The 23,272-nt window shown below is 37.4% G+C and overlaps 1 protein-coding gene across 2 annotated transcripts in view; it reads left to right on the plus strand.

Moving 5' to 3' along the window:
• Positions 1-21,884, plus strand: part of LOC111146629 (ATPase family, AAA domain containing 2) — a 68,554-nt gene extending 46,670 nt beyond the window's left edge. The window contains exons 16-28 of one of the 2 annotated variants that reach the window (XM_022502263.1): positions 290-604; positions 1,194-1,326; positions 1,672-1,858; positions 2,730-2,915; positions 8,752-8,887; positions 10,070-10,266; positions 10,835-10,994; positions 13,718-13,840; positions 13,967-14,110; positions 15,688-16,080; positions 18,702-18,835; positions 20,116-20,244; positions 21,078-21,884. In XM_022502263.1, the coding sequence (XP_022357971.1) occupies positions 290-604; positions 1,194-1,326; positions 1,672-1,858; positions 2,730-2,915; positions 8,752-8,887; positions 10,070-10,266; positions 10,835-10,994; positions 13,718-13,840; positions 13,967-14,110; positions 15,688-16,080; positions 18,702-18,835; positions 20,116-20,244; positions 21,078-21,122 (2,282 nt within the window). In that variant the 3' untranslated portion in view covers positions 21,123-21,884. Of the gene's footprint in view, positions 1-289; positions 605-1,193; positions 1,327-1,671; positions 1,859-2,729; positions 2,916-8,751; positions 8,888-10,069; positions 10,267-10,834; positions 10,995-13,717; positions 13,841-13,966; positions 14,111-15,687; positions 16,081-18,701; positions 18,836-20,115; positions 20,245-21,077 lie in introns of those variants that run through there. The other variant, XR_002640547.1, reaches the window with a different exon arrangement.
• The last annotated feature ends 1,388 nt before the right edge of the window (positions 21,885-23,272 follow it).

A 23,272-nucleotide genomic window follows, 5' to 3' on the forward strand; every position in this document is an offset into this window, starting at 1 on the left:
GTGTAGTAAGTGATAAACTGGAATTTCACCCTAGTCTGTCTGATTCTAAAACTTGTTCTTGAATGCTTTGTGTATTTAGTGTTTGTACATTACACTTGCAAAAGTTGCTAGATTTGTTGACGTAATTATTACTACCATTGTAAGTTCACTGGGGGAAAGAGAAATGTTAGCCTTATTCTAAGTATTTTTCTAGTATATTGCTAGGTGGAGTTTTAATCTTCTTTTAACCATGGTCATGCTAATAGGGTGATGATTTACATTTAAAATTTTTTTTGGTTGCCTTGGATAGGATACTGCGGTGCAGATATTAAGTCAATATGCTCTGAGGCTGCCTTATGTGCTCTGCGTCGACGCTACCCGCAGATCTATACTACTAGTGAGAAACTACAGTTGGATCTCTCGTCAATTAACATCTCCGCTAAGGACTTTGAGGTAGCCATGCAAAAGATGATACCAGCTGCCCAGAGAGCTGTGACGTCACCTGGGCAGGCACTGTCCACTGTTGTGAAACCACTCCTGCAAAGCACCGTTCACAAGATCTTAGAAGCTCTGCACAGAGTATTTCCACATGCAGAAATCAAAGCAAATAAAGCACTGGACTCAGGTATGCAACTTGATTGACCGTTTAAAGTTAGCTTTCATAATCAGTCAAGCTAAATGTCTTATACACCCGAAGTATTTCCTCACAAAAGAGCCTCTTCAGGGTGCCTGCGTGACACGGTCAGTTGAGCGTCCGACTATTGGTTGCAGCTGAGGTCCGATCTTGCCGTGGGACTTGTGATCAAGGCCTGTATCGGGCTCTGCGCACTCAGCACGGAGTCAGTTTGAGTTTCTCCCTCTGCGCCTACCCCCTGCTCACACACATGCTCTCTTTTTTTCCTCCCTCTCAAAATAAGTAAATAAATCTTTTAAAAATAATAATAAAAAGAGCCTCTTGAAAGGAATTTAGTCATGTTTAGCCTGGGTAGTTGAAGGAAATTTACTTCACAGATTGCCCTCAATTAAATCTGTTTTAAGTTTGAAATGGCATTTTTATATTTATTTCTTATTCATGTCTATACAGATATTTTATATTCTTAAAAAATTTTATTATACATTTCCTGTATATTGATTTGTTAATAACTGAAGCATTACATAAACATTTGCTTTGTAATCCAGGAAAGTTACTAATGCACAATTCTTTTGTTTTATAGATATTTCATGTCCTCTGCTAGAAAGTGACTTGGCATACAGTGATGATGAAGTTCCATCTGTATATGAGAATGGCCTTTCTCAAAAATCCTTAAATAAGGCAAAAGAAAATTTTAATTTTCTTCATTTGAATAGGTATATTTCCCCTGCAAATGAATGTATATAGCTTTTTTTGGTGTATAAGTTCCCTAAAACTAAAAGATGGTGATTGAATAAGAGATACTAACTGATCTTTTTTTAAGTAAAAATATCAAACATTTTTATCATTACAGTTGTCACTGTAGTAGAAATTTCACTGAATAAAGTAATTCTAAATCTGTGAAGGTTAATTAATTTTCCAGAAACCATGTGAACCATGTTGTTTTGGATTAACAAGTTGCATAGTCAAAAAATTTTTACCTTAAGAGAGTTAAAAATGGTTAATTTGGGAGGAAAAATTTAAATTTTTGCTTTTTCTAAAATACAGCTACTTTCTTTCAGAAATGCGTGTTATCAACCTATGTCTTTTCGACCGAGAATATTGATAGTGGGAGAACCAGGCTTTGGGCAAGGTTCTCATTTGGCACCAGCTGTCATCCATGCTTTGGAAAAATTTGCAGTATATACATTAGACATTCCTGTTCTTTTTGGAGTCAGTGCTACATCTCCTGAAGAAACGTGTGCTCAGGTAAATTCATCGTTGCCCAGACAAATAACCTGGAAGAACAGTCTTCTAGAGACACAATCTAGAATTGCTTTACCCTTTTTGAACTGGGTTTTCTTGTCGTTCTGATTTCTGCCTCCAGGTTTATGAAATAGAACTGTAGGGGCACCTGGGTGGCTCAGTGGGTTAAGCCTCTGCCTTCGGCTTGGATCATTGTCTTAGGGTCCCGAGATCGAGCCCCACATCAGGCGCGCTCTGCTCAGCAGGGAGCCTAATCTCCCTCTCCCTCTCTCTCTGCCTGCCTCTCTGCTTACTTGTGATCTGTCAAATAAATAAAATCTTTAAAAAAAAAAAAAGAAAAAGAACTGTAGGTAATGGCCTACTCATCAAAGAGTATGGATTTAAATCACATTTCCACCATTTAATGTCTGTGTAACCTTAGGGAAGCTGTTGGATCTCTGCCTTGTTTTCCCCTTGTACAAACTGGAGGTAATGATAGTACCCTTGTGTGGCTGATGTGAGAATTAAGTGAATAAAGTACTTAAAACAGTAACTACTATGTGGTGTGTACTCAGATTTTCCACTGCTTCTGTTTTTGTTATTTTCCTTTTAAAATTTTTTAAATGTAGAAGTTTTACTGTTTTTATATTTAACACAAGTCTTCTAGACTGATTGAGATGTTTTCTTTCTAATTGCTTGAAGCAACCCTGTTTTCCTAAAAATGAGACTTGTACAAAACATTTTAAACATAAGATTATGAGACTAGGGAAGCATTTTAAAAACTTGAGTGTTTTATATGATAATTCTAGGAAGTTAAACATTGCTCCAGACTAATAAAGCAAGCATTACTAATATACTGACTTTAACTAAATATAATTTTTTTTCCCTCTACTAGATGATTCGTGAAGCTAAGAGAACAGCACCAAGTATAGTATATGTTCCTCATATCCACTTGTGGTGGGAAATAGTTGGACCAACACTCAAAGCCACATTCACTACATTGTTACAGAACATTCCTTCATTCGCTCCAGTTTTACTACTTGCAACTTCTGACAAACCCCATTCTGCTCTGCCGGAAGAGGTAATCTGAGGGGGGGGGAAATCACTAGACTTTGAAAAGAGACTTATTAAAAATTTATTGTAAAAATTTCAAGTTTACAGAGGTGAATAATAGGATATGGAAAAGTTTTTTTTATCGGAAATGTCACGTTAACTATCTGGTATATAGACTTGTTGGGTAGGATGTTATGTATGTGTGTGTATGTGTAGAGTAGGGCTACATTATAAATTTTTTTTCTCTTACAAAAATAGGAGTTATTTGTTGTATACTATTTTGCAATTTGCTTTATGTGTGTATCTATATAAAATGTATTTTTCAGGACACAGTCTCATTCCTTTTATTTTTTTATTTTTTTTTAAAGATTTTATTTATTTATTTGACAGAGAGAGATCACAAGCAGGCAGAGAGGCAGGCAGAGAGAGAGGAGGAAGCAGGCTCCCTGCCGAGCAGAGAGCCCGATGCGGGGCTCTATCCCAGGACCCTGAGATCATGACCTGAGCCGAAGGCAGCGGCCCAACCCACTGAGCCACCCAGGCGCCCCGTCTCATTCCTTTTAAAAGCAACATGGCTTTTTCCATTATCTTGATAAGCTGCATAGCTTTTTCCATTTTTTTTGATGTACCAAAAATTATCCAGATTCCTGTTCATAGATGTTTTTGTGTTTTTTTAGTTTTTTTCTGTTGAACTGCCCAACTGGGCTATTGGGTTTTATTTTATATGAACATTACTGTGTATTTTTCTAGCGTCCATTCCTAAAAGTGTAATAATTGTAGCTTAGTAAAGAGTATCCTCATTTAAAATTTTTGATGGCACCAAATTACTGTCTTTCGAGTTTTTGCCCATCTAGACAACTACCAGTGACAGAAGTTCATGCTTTTTCTGCCTGGAATACTCTTCTAGATATTTGCCTGGCATGACCCTTTATTTTTCTCAGGTCTCTGCCAGGTGTCACCTCAGAGAGGCCTTCCCTGATCAGTTTCTCAGTTAGAGTGATTAGCTAATTTTTCTATCACTCTCTTTTCCCTTACTCTACTTTGTTTTTGTCACTGCCTGCCATTAAATATTTGTTTGCCTTTCTGTCTCCTAGCAGAATGTAAAATACATGAAGTAAGACTCCCCCCCCCATCTTTCAATTATCAGAGTACATAATAGGCATATTGTAGGCTTCTATGTGTGAATAAGTTTTTCCATACCTTTGACAAAATTGGTTTGCATTTTTTTAAGACTGTGGGTAGGAAGATAAATTCAGATATTTTATTAAAGAAATATTCATTGAGTACTTATTCTTTGTTACGCATAGTTCTAGATACTGGGAATATGGCATTGAAAAATAGAGACAAAAATTTCTATCTTCCTAGGGCTTACATTTTAATTGTAGGGGGAGAGAAAAAGAAATAAAATATATAATATTAACCTCTTGCTATGGAGGAAAATTTAGCTAAGCAATACCAAAAGAGTGTGATGGGTCACAATGTTAAACAGTCTTAGGTAAGACCTCACTAAGAAGATGACTTTTGAGGAAAGACCTGAAAAAAGTAAGGCAGTGAGTAACCCAGTTGGGCATCTGAGGGACAAGGGTTTCTGGCAGAAGAAAAGGAAGTGCAAAGACCCTGAAGCAAAAGTGTGTTTGGTGTGTTGGAAGAAACAGCAAGACCAGGGTGGCCAGAGCAGTGAGTGAAGAGCAGAATGAAGGAAATGAGCTCAGGTTATCGGAGGACAAGATGTTGTCCCTGTTACCTCTGTTCTAATAGTTGATTGTGAGTTATTCAACTGAAAATTGAATAATCCAGGAAATAAGCATGTGTATGTTATAGACTCAAAAGCTTCTAGTTTAGTTAATCTGATTCTGGACACTTCCTTTAGATTGGCTTCTTCATATGGATATTTTAGCTTTGTTGAGACACTTTCCTCACTGTTCGGTTTGTTAGCACTGACTTCTAAAAAAATCAGCTTATTTTGAAAGATTTTCTTATCTTAATCTCTGTTTTCCGGGTACTATATAGAACCTGTTAAATCTCTTTTCATCATGAAAACTCTTTGTATATATGATTACTCTGTTTATTTGTATCTTCCCAATCTGACCCAGGCTTCTTCACACTAAACATTTCTTCTGTGATAGGGTATATTCCTTAGTGTTATTAATGCAACAGAAATTTATTTCTCGTTCACTTAACTATACGCAGATGACTACATTCAGGTCTATCCTCCCCCATGTAGTCGTTCCACACACTTGGGCTGGGAGAGCTTTCCCCTTTTCATCACGTGGCTTTCCAACTTGCTTTCATTCCACCTCACTTCTGCCATGCCAAGCAGCAGTCACCAGAGTTGTTCGTCCTTAGCTAGAGCGGTGAGGGTGGGCCCGAAGACTACCATGTTAGAGCAGGGACTATCTATGGCTGCCAATATCAGGAAGAATGGGGAGACCCTGTTGCCCAGAAAACAAATTACAGGTACATTCTATTTCCAGTATAGACAGGCTTCTTCCTAATCACTGGAAGTAGAAGCTAGAATAAACAGAAGCATCATCTATGGGTAGTTAAGAATTCAAAGGCAAAGATGAGCTATAAATAAGTGTTTGAGAAAGACAGTTCAATGAATAATCATATCCGTGCATCACCAACAGACTGTTGTAGAAAAGAACCAATTGGAGATAATTATGCATGAAATAACTCCCCCCCCCCACAAATAAAAAAAATTTGATGAAGCTTTTGAAAAGGAGCAAACACAGATGAAGAATCAATTATTGAAATGGAACATCACGGGACCAGGAATTCTTATGGTGTATGATACAAAAGGACAGGGATTTGAAAAGGGAGGAAGAAAAGCTAAAATAAAGGCAATCAATTCGTGTCTAACACCCATTTATTGGGCCTTATGAGAAGAAAAAATAAAGTAGAAGAGAAAATATTCACATACTAGAACATTTTATAGAGTTAAGGAATACCTTAAATTCAGATGTAAGAGTTTCTGTGTTCTAACTGGTGGATATTAAAAGGCCCACATCTAGATAAACTTTCAGGATTTCAGAAGTACAGAGGAAAATTTAAAAATCTACCAAGAGAGAAAATATTACTAGGAAGAACTGAAAATCAGATTGCTTCTACCTTCTCATTCGTAACACTAGCTACTAAGGAGACAAGTGAGCAATATTTATTTCCATAGTTTTGAAGGAAAATAGTTTTCTTTTCAACAAAGTTAGCATTTGAGAGAGAGAACAAAGCTAAGATTTTTAGAGAGATAGGCTAGGGGAGAGGGAAAGAGGGAATCCTAAGTAGGCTCTGTGCCCAGCGCAGAGTCTGATGCAGGACTCAAACTCACAACCCTGAGATGATGAGATGAAATCCGGAGTCATATGCCTAACCACCTGAGCCACCCAGATGCCCCAAAAGACATTTTTGAACATTTAATGCCTAGGAATCTATTACTTATAAACCCTTGACTGAAAGAATTAATTATTAAAGGATTAGAAATTTCTCTTGGATCTTTATTTTTTAGAAATAAGCAGTGAACAAAGAAAACAGTAAAACTTACTGTCACAAAATTGTGATAGAAAAAAATGTTTAAGGAATATGAAACTAAGTTGATCTTAGTCTGAATTTGATAATGCCAGGAAGAGCATAGTGGAGGAGAATAAGGAAGTAAAAGCACATTCAGATTTTTGTGTGATATGTAGATATTAACCTTACAGTTTGCTAGAAAAAGTTTAACTTCATCTGTTAAAACTTAGAGTAATAAAAGAGTAGAAATAGAGCATATAACATTCAGGCCACCAGAAAGGGGGAAGAGACACAAATTCCAATAAATATCCCAGCAAAATAGCTAGGATCCTAAAATTCAGTGTTGAAGGAAAAAAAGTGCTTGAATTTCCAAGAAAATATTGAAAAAGCAATGAGGTTCTTGGCCCACCAAATACTAAAGCATACCTCAAAATTAGAAATTAAAATTGTGGAATTTGGGCTGGCTTAGAGAATTTAACATAATAAAATCCATGAGACTCTTGTTTACAAAAAAGTTGAGTAAATGAATTAGCAAAAATAGAGATATTTCATAAATGATGTGGAGATGATAGGACAAAAAGCTTCATATAACATACCAGGAACATTTTCTTATACGGGAGCATGGAAGATCCTGTAAATGAGGTAATGCAAAAGCTATGAATGTAAACTTCTGTATGTCAGAGATACCCAAAACAAAGTACATAAGCATCACACAAGAAATAAACATTATTTTCCTCTAATAGTAATAATGAATAAAAGGGGGGGGCACCTGGGTTGTTAAGTGTCAGTTAAGTGTCTGCTTTTGGCTCTGGTCTTGATCTCAGGGTCCTGGGATCGCCCCATATCTGGCTCCCTGCTCGGCAGAGAGCCTGCTTCTCCCTCACCCCCTGTCCCTCCCCCAGCTTGTGTCCTTGCACTTTCTCTCTTCTCTCTCTGTCAAGTAAATAAAACCTTTGTAAAAACTACTGGAAAAGGTCAAGAGTTGTTTAGAAACATCCTTTTGGGATTTTTTTTGCCTTTCTTTTGGCAGTAAAATATGCATAACATAAAATTTACCATTTTAACCATTTTTAAGTGTATAATTCAGTGACCCCAAATACATTGCATTGAGTACATTCACAGTGTTGTGCAGCCATCACCACTATCTTTTCCAGAAATTTTCATCATCCCAAACAGAAACTTTATACCCATTAACCAGTTACTCCCCATTCCCTCCTTTCTTTAACCCCTAGTAACCTCTGTTATAATAAATTTCTCTCTGAATTTTTACATACCTTGTATAAGTGGAATCCTATGGTATTTGGCCTCTTGTGACTGGCTTATTTCACTTAGCATGTTTTCAAAATTCATCCACGTTGTAGCATGCACTACAATTCCACTCCTCCTTAAGGTTGAATAATACTCCATTTTATGTATATGTCACATTTTTTATATTCATCTGGTGATGAACATTGGGATTGTCTCTGCCTCTTGCCTACTATGAATAATCCTGCTGTGATCATTAGTATACAAGTATGTGTTTGAGTGGTGGGTTTGGTGGGTTATTTGGTTTTTTGTTTTTTGTTTTTTGTTTTTCAGCTCTTCATATCTGTATACTGGATTGCATGGTAATTCTATGTTTTCCACAGAGGCTGCACCATTTTAACATTCCATTAGCTCAGGGGTTCTAATTTCTCTACATCCTCACCAGCACTTGTTATTTTCTAGCCTTTACTATTTTTTTTTTTTAATTTCTTTTTAAAGATTTCATTTTTAAGTAATTTCTACACCCATGGTAGGGCTCAAAACTCATAACCGCAAGATCAAGAGCTGCATGGTCTACCAACTGAGCCAGCCAGGGTATCTCACTGGGGCTATGAAAGTGAATCAGCTGATCTCACAAAAGCCCTTCAAATTAAATATTGCCATGTCAGTTGCCACATGAATTATATGTTGGAGTCTTGAATTTTAAAGAAGATCCCATATATTTTAGTTCCTAATCTGTTCCTAATCTGTCATTTATGTGTAACTCCAGCATATATAAAAGATCTGTGTTTTAAAAACATCTCTTTCTTACACAGTTCAGGTCATTAAAAATATGTGTGTAGGGGCGCCTGGGTGGCTCAGTGGGTTAAAGCCTCTGCCTTCGGCTCAGGTCGTGATCTCAGGGTCCTGGGATCGAGCCTCGCATTGGGCTCTCTGCTCAGCAGGGAGCCTGCTTCCCCCTCTCTCTCTGCCTGCCTCTCTGCCTACTTGTGATCTCTGTCAAATAAATAAATAAAATCTTATAAAAAAATGTGTAATAACCTACTGTTGCATTGAATGATATTTACATAGTATTGTGTATACACATATGTAATGCATATATTTTCTCTTTTAAGGTTCAAGAATTGTTTATCCGTGATTATGGAGAAATTTTCAATGTCCAGTTACCTGGTAAAGAAGAACGAACAAAATTTTTTGAAGATCTAATTCTAAAGCAAGCTGCTAAGCCTCCTTTATCAAAGAAGAAAGCAGGTTAGTTTATCAAAGTTTGGCATATAATAATTTTGAGAAAGTGGGAATAAAATATTAATGGCATCATCATCTTCTAATAACTCAAACTCAGAACTTCAGTCATTAGGTTTGCTTACATGTCTCTAAGCTTCCCATTTAAGTGTACAAGGCCTTTCCTAGTGTAGTCCTAGTCCATGGAGAATTTGAGCTAGAATTCATAGTAAAGCTCCAGCCTGTCTTCCCAAGCCCATTTTTGGCACATTTGTTCTCCCCACCTTCCTCCATCTCTTTCTTCGCAAAACACTCCGTCTTTACACTACATGCAACATATTCTTGTCTTTTTGTAATTTCATTTATGCTTGCTCTCTACCATCAATGCTTCTATCCTTCTTCCCTATCTCTGCCTAAGGAACCACTTGTCCTTCTACTATAACTCATTTTTTCCTCCTTCACAGAGCTAGGCAAAATTAATTTTCTACCATTATGACCCATTGTACTTTTTTCATCCTACTGATATGACATTAGTGATGTGATCATTGTCTTACCCCCTTATAGATTGTCAATTTGTTGGGGCAGCATTCTCATATGCCTTCTTTTATCCTGATTATTCAGTGCATGTCTGTTTAAACAAAATTAAACTTATTACATTGGAAACATACCACAATTTCTTCTTAGTTCAGAAATTAACTAGTAAAAAGCTTTTTTAATAGAATCTTCTTGTGCTGGAAATAATGCATTTTCAAAGTTTTAATAGCCTCTTAAATGATCTTAAAATGGAAAAGAGGTAATGACCTAGGAATTAACATTAAAAATTACAAATTACCGGGGCGCCTGGGTGGCTCAGTGGTTAAAGCCTCTGCCTTCGGCTCAGGTCATGATCTCAGGGTCCTGGGATGGAGCCTCACGTCGGGCTTTCTGCTCAGCAGGGAGCTTGCCTCCTCCTCCTCTCTCTCTCTGCCTGCCTCTCTGCCTACTTGTGATCTGTCAAATAAATAAAAAATCTTTAAAAAAAAAAAAATTACAAATTACCAGTTGTTGCTGGAGGGGAGCTAGGGATAGAGATTATGGTAGCACTTGAGTATTTCAAATCCTCTAAATCCAGGCAGGTGTAAGGAGGATAGCCCCTGAAGCCTGGCCACTGAATCATTTGTCACTCTTGTTGTGATGGGAGCGTAGTAACTAAAATCTTGCATTCGCGTGAAGTTTTGCAGGCCTTGGAGGTACTCCCTGTAGCACCACCACCTGAGCCAAGACCGCTGACAGCAGAAGAAGTGAAACGACTAGAAGAACAAGAAGAAGATACCTTTAGAGAACTGAGGATTTTCTTGAGGAATGTTACACATAGGCTTGCTATTGACAAGCGATTCCGAGTATTTACTAAACCTGTTGACCCTGATGAGGTATTGCTTTAATCTTTGGCTCGAATGTGTTCTAAACTATAATGAACTAGAGAATATTTGAATTGTTTATGTGGTTCCCTGTCTACTCTCTGAGCTTATTTTATGTAGAATATACTGAGTAGTGTCCTAACCACGTGGAGGCTTCAAAGCTATGCGTAATGCATTTTTCTTTCCTCTAAAGAGTAGTCAGTTAACTTTGTCTGCCAACCCAAACGTTCTAGACGTGATTTAAGATTGACTTAATGGTACATAATATTATTGTGACCTACATGGTTTGGAGTGAGCTAGAGAGTGAAGCTGAAGTCATAAGTTGACATTGAAGGATGGGTGACATTTGGATAAGGAAAGAGGAATAAGATATTACTGGAGATATAAGTGCCTAAGAACAGAAGTAAATACAAAACAAAACCAGCTTTAAATAGAGTCAAAGGTTTCATATTAATACATTATTGTTATTTCTTATGTATTTGTTCTCTCTCCCCTGTATTGCCTGGCAGAGCAACTGGACTCAGATGTTTTTTTATGTTTAGAGTTAACTTAGTGATTTGGTCATTTGCTTGAATTTTAGGTTCCTGATTATGTCACTGTGATAAAGCAACCAATGGACCTTTCATCTGTAATCAGTAAAATTGATCTCCACAAGTATCTGACTGTGAAAGACTATTTGAGTGATATTGATCTAATCTGTAGTAATGCTTTAGAATACAATCCAGATAGAGATCCTGGAGGTGAGCATTAGTGGGTTTTTTCCCCCTGGGGGGGGTGGAACAGGGACCGCTAACACGTAGTGAGTTGACATATTATAAACATTTTACATTCACAGTGCCGTTCAATACAACATTATTCTCACTTTACAGTTGATGAAAATGAAGTTAAAAAACTTACTCAGGGGGCACCTGGGTGGCTCAGTGGGTTAAAGCCTCTGCCTTCGGCTCAGGTCATGATCTCAGGGTCCTGGGATTGAGCCCCGCATTGGGCTCTCTGCTTAGCAGGGAGCCTGCTTCCTCCTCTCTCTCTGCCTGCTGCTCTGCCTACTGGTGATCTCTGTCAAATAAGTAAATGAAATCTTTAAGAAAAAAAAAAACAAACAAACAAACAAACTTAGGGTCACACTGCCAGGAAGTGGCAGAGGCAGAATTTGAATGCAGGTTTCTTTGACTACAGAATACCCGTATTTACAATTCTGTGGCCTACCTTCTAATGACACAAAATTGCACAACTTCACTTCTTTCCTTTGTTTATCAGCGCTCTTTGTCCAAGTGGAAAATAAACACTCTGCAATAAAAAAGGTTTAAAAGAATTTTCTTAGTTAAGACCACTGTGATTTTTATTACAGAAGTAATATAGGATACTTGCCAATTTTTTTTTTAAGATTTATTTTAGAGAGAGAGAGCAGTGAGAAGGGCAGAGTCTCAAGTAGACGCTGCATGGAGCCTGATGTGGGGCTCCGTCTTGGGACCGTGAGATCATGACCTGAGCCAGAACCAAGTTGGACACTTCACTAAGCCACCCCGACGCCCCAACGTGCTAATGTTTTAAAAACTAAACCCTCTAGATTTATTATGGTGATCACTTCATAATGTATATAAATGTCGAATCACTGTGTTGTACACTTGAAACTAATATAATATTGTAAGTCATCTATACTTCATAAGTCCCTCATTTCCTCTCTCCAAAGGTGGACACTGTTAAGTTTGGGGATATCTTTTTAGACCTTTTCTATACCTATACCTATTCTGTCCTCTCCTATGCAATCTATTAAAAAAATAAAACTTATAAAGTAAGGGATTTTTAATGATTTATTTGTTCATATATATAATGATATAGTCAACTATATATTTGATATAAACTTATTCATATCAAAAAATATTTTTCTTAAAATATTTCTTTAAATATTAAATATGGATAGGTAAATATTGAATGTATTTATACTTATAACTATATTAATATATAATATAATAATATAAATAAAATTTTAAATTTTTCTAAAATATTTCTTTTTTTTTAGATTTTGTTTATTTATTTGACAGAGATCACAAGTAGTCAGAGAGGCAGGTGGGGGCAGGGGGGAAGCAGGCTCCCTGCTGAGCAGAGAGCCCAATGCAGGACTCGAACCCAGGACTCTGGGATCACGACCTGAGCCGAAGGCAGAGGCTTTAACCCACTGAGCCACCCAGGCGCCCCAAAATATTTCTTAGAAAATTTCTTTTTCCTAGCTTACTATTTTTGTTTTATGGATAGTGTCCTTAACACTCTCAGTGGATAATTCTTTAATAGTCCTGTTTGCTGTGTTAACTCCCTCCCCGAGTACATTGGCTTTCTGTTTTTCTAGTTGGTAGTGTTTATAAATTAGACCAATTAGCATAGGGACCTACTGAAAGTTTCTTTGACACTTGAAAAGCTCACTGTTCTGCTCCGGGGCCCCTGCCCTCACCTCCCCTAGGCTTTTCCCTACAGTTCAGGGTTCTGTAGGTTCATGCTGGGGAGCAGGCTACCAACCTGAGAACACCCCTTAATTGTAGAAAGAAGGAAGCATTTATGCTGGAGGCTGTATCACGGCAGTCATGCTGCTGCCACGTCTCCTGTCCGTGTGACAATCTAAAATTACTTGAGACCAGTGGAGTGCCTGTAGCAACAGTCAGCATCTCCTTACAGGCCTGTTAGGATGCAGCTTGCAAGGCCTCATCCCCATTGTGTCTGATTCTGTAGATGTAGGGTAGAACGGGAGAATTGACCTTTCTGACAAGTTTCCACGTGACGCTGATGCTGCCACACCTGGGGAACCAGGGCCTGTGCCTTTCTTCAGGCCCAAATGCGATGTTCGAAATCCCCTGAAGAATCCTTCTGATGTGACAGCTGTTGCTGCCAGGCTAAGCTGGGTGAGAACAGTGCAGCGTGCTGCCCTGGGAGGGCGCCGGTCCAGTTGTTCAAGCAATTTTACACTCACCCATTACCTGTCCTCAGCCTCAAAGCATGTTCGGTTCACAGTGCTTGGGCTCTTGAGTAGAGGGGCGTTCCCAGTGTTTCCTGTGTCAGGTTGCTGTTCCGTTGTCTGTTTAGTTTCTCTGTCAGTGCAGTAGCATCCAATCTTCTAAAATTCCTTGACATCTCTAGCTCAGTAATGACACCAGTAGCCTTCCTTGCTGTTTTTGTTGTCATCATGTTGTTGTATAGTCTCGCTGTTGATTGATTTTTTTTTTTTATGATATTTCAAGGGGAGCTAGATAGGACAGAGCAATAAAATCATTCAGGTTTAGTCTGCTATATTGAATCAGATTTCCAGAACATTAGAGTAACAGTAAAAACAGAATGATACAATTGCAGTAACACAATTCATGGTAAAAGTAAAAAAGGAATTTTAGTGACTATAATCTTAGCTCAACATGTTGAGTTTATTTTTGGTGAATTATTAAAAGTGATTTTAGAGTTGAATTCTTTATTCATTTCTCAGATCGTCTTATTAGGCATAGAGCCTGTGCTTTAAGAGATACTGCCTATGCAATAATTAAAGAAGAACTTGATGAAGACTTTGAGCAGCTTTGTGAAGAAATTCAGGAGTCTAGGAAGAAGAGAGGTAGGAAAATGATGTGGCATCAGAAAAAAGATGCTTCTGATGTAGTGTATTGAGTCCTTTACATTAACCCTTCAGATAATTTTGAAATCTAGACATTTGACTTGATATCCCATGTTTATTTATAAGGTTGTAGCTCCTCCAAGTATGCCCCATCTTACTATCATGTGATGCCAAAGCAAAATTCCACCTCTGCCGGTGATAAAAGATCAGATCCAGAGCAGAATGAAAAACTCAAGACAACCAGTACTCCTGTGGCTTGCAGTACTCCTGGTAAGTGCCCTCGGGTAGCTTTTCCTTAATGAAACTAGCCTTTATTTTCTGCTGATGCCATTTACTTTCTCCTTAGTTTCCTCTATTTATATCGATGCAATAAATTACCTTGATTTTGTTAATGTTAAGGCAACTTTGCAGTCTTGAAATAAATCCAGGTTTATATGATACACCACTTGCAGTCCCAGTCACCATCACCTAACTGCAGATTGACTGATTTGAAATTGATTTTCATTTCTATAAATTCTAGTCTATTTCCTCTTCCTCCTTATTCTTAGGGTATAACTCCAGAGGGTACTAACCCAGAGCCCATGGTTTTTCCCAAGGCCTGCCTGCCTTGGCAGGCTCTTAATTCCAGTTTCGGTTCTTTAAGCCTGTGAATGCCCCAACTCTCCTCAGCAACTTAGACTCTCAGTTACTCATTTGTTTTTCCAGATTCTGTATCATAATTCCTCAGTGCCTTGTTAAATCTCAGGTGCTTTTAAATACAATTTTTAAAATTCTGTGTGTGTGTGTGTGTGTGTGTGTGTGTGTGTGTGTGTGTGCGCGCACATATGCGTGTGCATGTGCGTGTGTGTGTGTGTGTTGCTGTGGTTGGAACATTACGTATCGCATGCTTGTCCATCCTGGGATAAGTGGTTTGAGATTGGTGGAGTAAGCCCTTTTATAAAATGGGAGTTGGCAGCTGAGAAAGGGAGAATGAGAAGGGCAAAGGAGCAAGAGGCCTGTACTACCAGATACTCTTGGTCAAATCAGCCTTGAGCAAGTATATATATATATATATGGAAATTGAGCACATGGAAATGGTCTCCTTTAAAACAGTCCATCCCTAGCTGTATACCCAGCAGGACTGCATACATTATGTTCGCTGAAAGACATGTATGAGAATGTGCTTAGAACCAGTATTTATAATAGCCCCAAATTGGGACCAACCCAAATGTTCATCAACGATAGAATGGGGAAATATGGATTTATTATATGACAGTGAGAATGACTCAAATGCGAGCACATGCAACAGTGTGGGTGAATCTCCCAAACAGAATATTACAGTGTAGTTACTCTGTATCTGGTCCAGGCGGAATGTTTCAACTTCATTTTCTTCATCTGTGAAACAGTGTTGATAATGGCAGCAAACCCAACCAGGTGAAAGTGAAATTTCAGGGGGTCGGTACTCGCATAAAGAGCTTAGAAGAGTCCCCACTACGTGGTCCTACACAAGTGTAGGCCAGTTTTAGTCTTGCCGTTCCTCCAGTTCCTTCCTCATACTCCCGCCACAGCGATTGTTGTAATAGAGTCGTCAGAGAGTTGGTATCCTTGCCCTCCTTAAAATTATTCTGGATAAAATCCACACTCCTTAGAATGACACGGTATTGCCACATGGTATCGCCTGCCTTCTCACAGTACTTGCTACCCTTCTTGCTGTGTTCCAACTATTAAAAAAACTACGGCAGTGTCTCAAATTCTCTACCTTCTTAGATTGCAGGAGGTATTTCCCACCCCCCCCCACTTGCTTACACCTTAGGAACTTGTCCAATTGTCCAATGTTCTTTTATCCTTTTTCTTCAAATTCTTTGAAGCTCAGCTGAAGAGAAAAATCCGCAAAAAGTCAAAGTGGTACTTGGGCACCATAACAAAACGAAGGAGGATTTCACAGGTGAAAGATGAGAGCCAGAATGTCACAGACGACAAAATTGAGAGTGATACAGAGGAAAATCAAGATACAAGTGTAGACCACAATGAGACTGGAAACACAGGAGAGTCCTCTGTGGAAGAAAATGAGAAAAACCAAAATGCCTCTGAAAGCAAAATAGAATTGGGGAATAATAATTCAAGTATCTGTGGTATTGAGAACGAACTTGAAGAATCTGGGAAGACCACAGCATGCACAGAAGTGAGGAATAAAATTGTTTGCAATGGAGAGGCTTCTGGTTCTCAGATAATAGATATTTCTGATGAAAATGAAGCAAAAGGTAAGTCTTTCTCAAGCAACTTACTATTTTTAATTTTATTTTATCCTATTTTTTTTTTTTTTTAAGATTTTATTTATTTATTTGTCAGAGAGAGAGAGAGTGAGCACAGGCAGTCAGAGTGGTAGAGGGAGAAGCAGGCTCCCTGCGGAGCAAGGAGCCCGACGCGGGACTTGATCCCAGGACCCTGGGATCATGACCTGAGCCGAAGGCAGCCGCTTAACCGACTGAGCCACCCAGGAGTCCCCTATTTTTAATTTTAAAAGATGTTTTGGGGCACCTGGGTGGCACAGTCTGCTGGGTGTCTGACTCTTGGTTTCAGCCCGAGGTGGCAGTCTGAGGTTCGTGAGGTGGCTCTGCACTCAGCTCATTCTGCTTGGGATTCTCTCTGCCTCTGCCCCTCCTGCTCATATTCTCCCTCTCTCTCTCAAATAAATACATAAATTAAAAAAAAAAAAATTCACTCAAAGTTTTTAAATGACTAATTACCATCTCAGTTTATTATTTTTCCTTGTCTTTCAGAATGCAGGTGTTAATTAGGAAAAATAGCAATTTCCTTACTTGATAACTATAGAGCTTGTAAATCACTGTCGTTAAAAGCACAAGGTGGCATCAAATAGACCTGGATTTGAGCCCTAGTCCTCTTCTTAGTAACTTGTGACCTTGGACAAGGTTTTGACCAATCACTATCGGTTTTCTCTTCTGTAAAATTTGGGTAGATAGTGGTCAGGTAATGAAATATTTTGAAACTTGAATAAAATAATCCATCTAAAGCATGTAGCAAAGTGCTTGACTATACAGTTTTCAAAAACTGGCAGGATAGCCTCTTCTTTTTAAGCAAAATCAGCAGTTTTCTGTAGTTCTGGCTGAGTGATATAGAACAAATGTTACTCACCCCCATCATTGCTCTATTTCTATTGTAGGTTAAGTCCAAGATTATTTATACTTGTTCTAATCCTTCCACCAAAGGTTTTCATTTAGAATTGTCTTCTGTCTGGATCTTCTTGGATCCTTAGCGGTAGATTTGTTTGGATTTTGGAAAAGTCAAACAAGTAAAAAGCAAAAAGAAGAGTAACAGTTAAAAATGTATTTTGGTCAGATGGGGTGCCTGGGTGGCTCAGTGGGTTGAAGCCTCTGCCTTCGGCTCGGGTCGTGGTCTCAGGGTCCTGGGATCGAGCCCCGCGTCGGGCTCTCTGCTCAGCGGGGAGCCTGCTTTCTGCCTGCCTCTCTGCCTACTTGTGATCTCTCTCTGTCAAATAAATAAATAAAATATTTTAAAAAAAAAGAAAAAAATTTATTTTGGTCAGAAACAAGTATTGATGATGAGACTGGTGTTTTTTCAGTGGCTTAATAATTATGGGCAGTTCTTTTTCAAGGACTTCCTTGAAATGAGTTCTAGTGTGTTTGAGTAATCATAGCAGAATAGACATAGAGTATAGCCTTTTCAATGTGGATATTTTATTTTATTTTACTTTTTTACTTTTTTTTAAGATTTTATTTATTCATTTGACAGAGATCACAAGTAGGCAGAGAGGCAGGCAGAGAGAGAGGAAGGGAAGCAGGCTTCCTGCTGAGCAGAGAGCCCGATGCGGGGCTCCATCCCAGGACCCTGGGATCATGACCTGAGCCGAAGGCAGAGGCTTTAACCCACTGAGCCACCCAGGCGCCCCTCAATGTGGATATTTTATTTTTGTTTTTTTTGTTTTTTAAAGATTTTATTTATTTGTCAGAGAGAGAGGGAGAGAGAGCGAGCACAGGCAGACAGAATGGCAGGCAGAGGGAGAAGCAGGCTCCCTGCCGAGCAAGGAGCCCAATGCGGGACTCGATCCCAGGACGCTGGGATCATGACCTGAGCCGAAGGCAGCTGCTTAACCAACTGAGCCACCCAGGCGTCCCGTCAATGTGGATATTTTAAATCTTAATCCTCTAGCTGTTAGTATGTTTTGTTTGGGTTCGGAATTGTTTTATTTTTCTTCTATCATTATTTTTTTTTAAAGGGCACTAAAGCGGGACAGGTACTCGTTTACATATCAGCAGATTTGGGTTCTTGTTCTGGCTCTTATAATAATTAGATACGTTGATATTTTTAAAAATTCCTTCACCTCTCTTGGCTTCATTTTCCTTACTATCAGTGAGTAAATTATTCTAGCTCAGAGCTAGACAAACTTTTTCTGTAAAGGGACAGATGGTAAATATTTAGTGATAACAGTCTCTGTCCCAGCTACTCAACCCTGTTAGAAAAGCCACATTGACACACATGTACAATGGGCATGGTTGTGTTCTAACTAGATTTTTTACCCATAGGGCAGATTGGGCCTATCCGTGGCAGTTTGCAACTCCCAGATTACTGAGGTCCCTTCCAGCTTTTACATTCTAGGACTGTTGTGCCAAACTAATTTAGTGCAAAGGATCCTGCTGAGGATCCTTTGAAATACTCCATTTGAAAAGTAATTCTTTTTTTTTTTTTTTTTTTTTTGAGAGTAGAAGTGGTAGCATCTTCATCTTACAGCAGAGCCAATAAACCAGAGTTGGTGATTATGTTTTAGTAAATATGTCCTGCCTAATGTGTATTTTAAACATAATGTCTGTGAACCATGTAATAGTTACTAAACTTTTCATTCTAGAAATGTGTGTTCTGCGAATGACTCGAGCCAGACGTTCCCAAGTAGAACAGCAGCAGCTCATCAGTGTTGAAAAGGCTTTGGCAATTCTTTCCCAGCCTACACCCTCACTTGTTGTGGACCATGAACGACTAAAAGTATGTAAATTGAAATTGTAATGCTTTCATTGTGCAGATTAATAACAGAACCCACCAAAAATGAATTTGGGATAGAACGTTTTATCAATCTGACATGTAGTAAATAATGATCTTTAATAAAAGGATGAACTTGGTATAGAATCATTTTCATAAAAGCAGTGTTTGGAGATGTCTGATGTGTTGATATTCTGGTTTTTAACATACTTATCTGCATTACTGATCCTGTACACTTTTTTAAATTAATTTCTTTAGAGACAGAGGGTGAGCATGGTGGGTGGGGAGAGGGAGAGAATCTCAGGAAGACTCCCCACTGAGCATGGAGCCCATCGCAGGGCTCCTTCTCACAGTCTGTGAGAACCTGACCTGAGCCAAAACAGGAGTCAGATGCCCAACCAACTGAGCCACCCAAGTGCCCATATGCATTGTTTTTTTACCATCACCAGTGACGATTTAGCTGGTTTTTACTCAATCATAATGGCTTTTGTTTTGTTTTGTTTTGTTTTTGTTAACTGAGAGGTAATGGCATATCCTTGTAGGCCCAGACTTAAGGAATCACAGAAATCTAGTGAGTCCATTTCAGTCCTTAAACACTGAGCAGATGGAGTTTTATAAAGTTCTTATAAAGATGGTTCTTTATAAGAAAAAGAACCAGGATGCCTGCGTGGCACAGTCTGCTAAGTGTCCACTCTGAGTTTTGGCTTAGGACATGATCTTCGGGTCCTGAGATAGAGCCCCATGTCAAGCCCCACCTTGGGCTCCGCATTCAGCAGCGAGTCTACTTAGGTCTCTCTCCCTTCCCTTGTGCCCCTCACTCACTCATTCATTCTCTCTTGCTCTCTCTTTCTCTAAAATAGATAAATAAGTCCTTAAAAAAAAAAAAGGAGTAATAAGGTGGCTCATCATTTATGTACTATCTCCTTTGTTTCACATTATAATGTAATTGCATTGCCATAAAATACCCTGCAAAAATGTTGCTTTTTTTTCTTATTAATCTAGTTTGAGCTTATATTTTAATTTGTCTCTAGAGATTTATGGCTAAAATTGAGATTGGCTACCTCCTCGGCTATAGTCTTTAGGTGGGAGTTACCTAGGGCAGAGATCAGGACCACAGGATGATGGTTGAGTTAGCTACTGCTAAGTGTCAGAGGTCACCGTGTCTCATCAAATAAATGGTCTGCCCTCTCTCTGGTTTATATGCTAAAAGTTGCCCAGATCTTCAAAATTAAAATATCTCGTGGAATTTATCTCTCACATGTGTAAACACTCATGTTTTCTTTTAGAATCTTTTGAAGACCGTTGTGAAAAAAAGTCAAGAATACAATATTTTTCAGTTGGAAAATTTATACGCAGTTATCAGCCAGTGTATTTACCAGCATCGCGCGGACTATGACAAAACGACACTGACCCAGGTAAGTGAGCTCTGGAAGAAATTATAAAATTATTGGAATTTGTAAAGACCATTTTTTAATATATGAACTATGGATTATTTCTAGATACGACTAAGTTCTGTACTTTTTAAAATCTAGCACTTCACTATGTTATGTTTCTTCAATAAACATTGGAACTATCGTATCAGTAGACTATGAAAAAATCTGTTTTGTGTGTGTGTTAATGAAGATACACACCTCTTTTTCAGGATAGACTTAAGACAGACCTACGTCTCTTCATTTAATCTTGCTTTGTATTGGGCATTAATACTAATTTTTAAAAGCAGATATTGGATAATAACAGTATAATATAATATATCTGTAACAATGTATCTATATATTAACATATAAACATATATCTATAATATGTTTACTATGATACTATAGTATAATGTATTAGTAGGTACCTACTAATGTACCTACTAGTATATACATAGTAGTTAGTATACCTACTAAGTATACTGTGGAACCTACATGGTACAATAGGTATGTAATATTAACACCTATAAATACAAAATATTAGTATCTAGAAATACACTAGTGCCTTGATTATAACTATTTGAACTTAAGATGAATGCATCTCAGACTTATTTCAAAGGGATTTAAATAATCAAGTCCCATTGGTGATACTAGTTTATGTGATAGTCATAAATACTGACCTAAATTTCTATTTTAACTCTCAGATATATACATGGGTTAATATTCTTGAGGTTGTTAATGTAAAAAAAAAAAAAAAAAAAAAAGCAATAGAGTAATGTTTCTTTAACTTTTTTCATACTGAAAGTTACTGTTTTTCCTTTTTACCCTTTATCCAGAAAATGGAGCAGGAGGTAGAAAACTTCAGTTGTTCCAGATCATGATGTCCTGGTATTGAATATTCTCTATATTCAGTTGCTATTTAAGTCACCGTTGTCATGTCCGTATAACTGATGGAAGATGAAATCCTGCATCTTTAAGGAAAAGATTAAAATAGTAAATAAAAATATTTAAATTTTCCTGGTATTTATGTACATGTGTAAGATATAATACAGCTATAGCTGATAAATATTGTAAGTTTGATTAAACAAGGCACTGTAGTAATAGTAATTCTGTAGCTTATTGGTAGTTGAAATGTATGGCCAGCTCTTAATAAAAGTTATTTTGCTAACTGATATTTTATGGCACTTAAGAGTAATTAGTGACATTGACATTTTTTTGTTTTAAGCACTTTTAAGGTTTTTCCTTCCTAAAAATATTGTCTTGTATCAGACTAAAAACTGACTGAAGTATCGTGTCTTTGTGTCTTTGCCAACCTTTTGTCCTTTTTTTCAGTGTCCATCTTCCATTTGCTTTTACTTTCCCCATTTACTTAAAAGCCAGGGTTCAAGTCATCTTTGGGAAGGCCCCTGAACAACTTGTGTACTTGAATGTCAAAATTTAGATAAAAATTTTTATGCTTCTAATTTGGGTTAATAAAGATTTTAAATATTTTTTGGTTTATTTTTGTGATTATACATGCAGCAAATGTATTAATAACTATTTTGTTAAATATCTTTTTAATAGCACAAAGGTTTTATATTTGAAAATTATATCTTTCTAAATTTGTGTTTAGGTTATATTCTATAGATAGCTTTTATATATAATTATATAAATATAAATATTTTAAATTTTGTATTAATGATACCAAAAATACATTTCTTTCTTAAAGCAATAAAGTCATTCACTGCCATGCATATTCTGTTGTTTTGTTTTTTCACAGAGATATTCTAATATTAGTTTGTAAAATAGTTGGAAACTTCCTTCAAAGGGAATAGGAGATAATGATCTCCTATGAGAGATTCTGGATTCTAACACTGTTTCAGAGTTGAGCTGCCTTTTGTTGTTTATCTGGATATTGTATTTAAAGCCTTATAGAACCTAGTAATTTAGATACCTTAATTAATAGATATCCTCTTACATAATGCATGAAGCAATGGAGCACTATAAAACCTTAAAGTGTGTATTTCTGTACTTATGTATACACACATACTCATTTTTATTGAAGATTATAACTCCAGATACATCTTTTGTAACTAGGCTTTTATTTTGTATGTACAGCTTCTGTAATAAATTTTAAAAGTGAGAATTGCTTCTCAAACTTTTTTTTTTTTTTTTAAGATTTTTAAATTTATTTGACAGAGAGATCACAAGTAGGCAGAGAGGCAGGCAGATAGATAGGGAGGGATGCAGGCTCCCCACCGAGGAGAAAGCCCAATTCAGGCCTCGATCCCAGGACCCTGAGATCACGACCTGAGCCAAAGGCAGTGGCTTAACCCACTGAGCCACTCAGGTTCCCTCAAACTTGTTTCTATTTCTTCATTATTTTAAAATATCCCAAAGATAACCCAGTGCAAAACAAATACAAAATCTGTTTTGTTACTGTGCATAGTTTAAAATGCTGTTGACACTGGAATGTTCATATGTGTATGTTCATTAGCTACAAAGACGAGTGTGCTCCTGTACTTTTCATGATGTACTATCTACAGACATGGAAGGTAGTATGTATACATTTCCTATGTAGACTTTAAAAATCATGCTGAAATTGCAGGCTGAGAATGTTTAACATTTTTTGCATAAAAGTGCAATCAGTCTGTAGTACTTAAGGCAAGAAAAAGAAATAAAAGGCATCCAAATTGGAAAGAATGAAGTAAAGCTATTCATGAATGGCATGATTTTATGTGTACAAAATCCCAAAGAATTCACAAAATATCTGTTAGAACTAATAAATTCAATAACGTGGCAGGATATAAGATCAGCATAAAAATCCATTGTATTTCTGTACAATAGCAATAAACAATCCAAAAAGAAAATTTAGAGAGTAATTCCTTTTACAATAGCATCTAAGATGATAAAACATCTTAGAGTAAATTTAACCAAGGAAGTCTAAGACTTGTACACTAATGGTACCAAGTGTTGCTGAATGAAATTAAGACCTCAAGAAATGAAAAGACATCCTGTATTCATGTATTAGAAGACTTAATGTTGTCCCAAT

Source organism: Enhydra lutris, unplaced genomic scaffold (genome assembly GCF_002288905.1).
Source record: "Enhydra lutris kenyoni isolate GAN:26980312 unplaced genomic scaffold, ASM228890v2 scaffoldscaffold14, whole genome shotgun sequence".
NCBI lineage: Eukaryota > Metazoa > Chordata > Mammalia > Carnivora > Mustelidae > Enhydra > Enhydra lutris.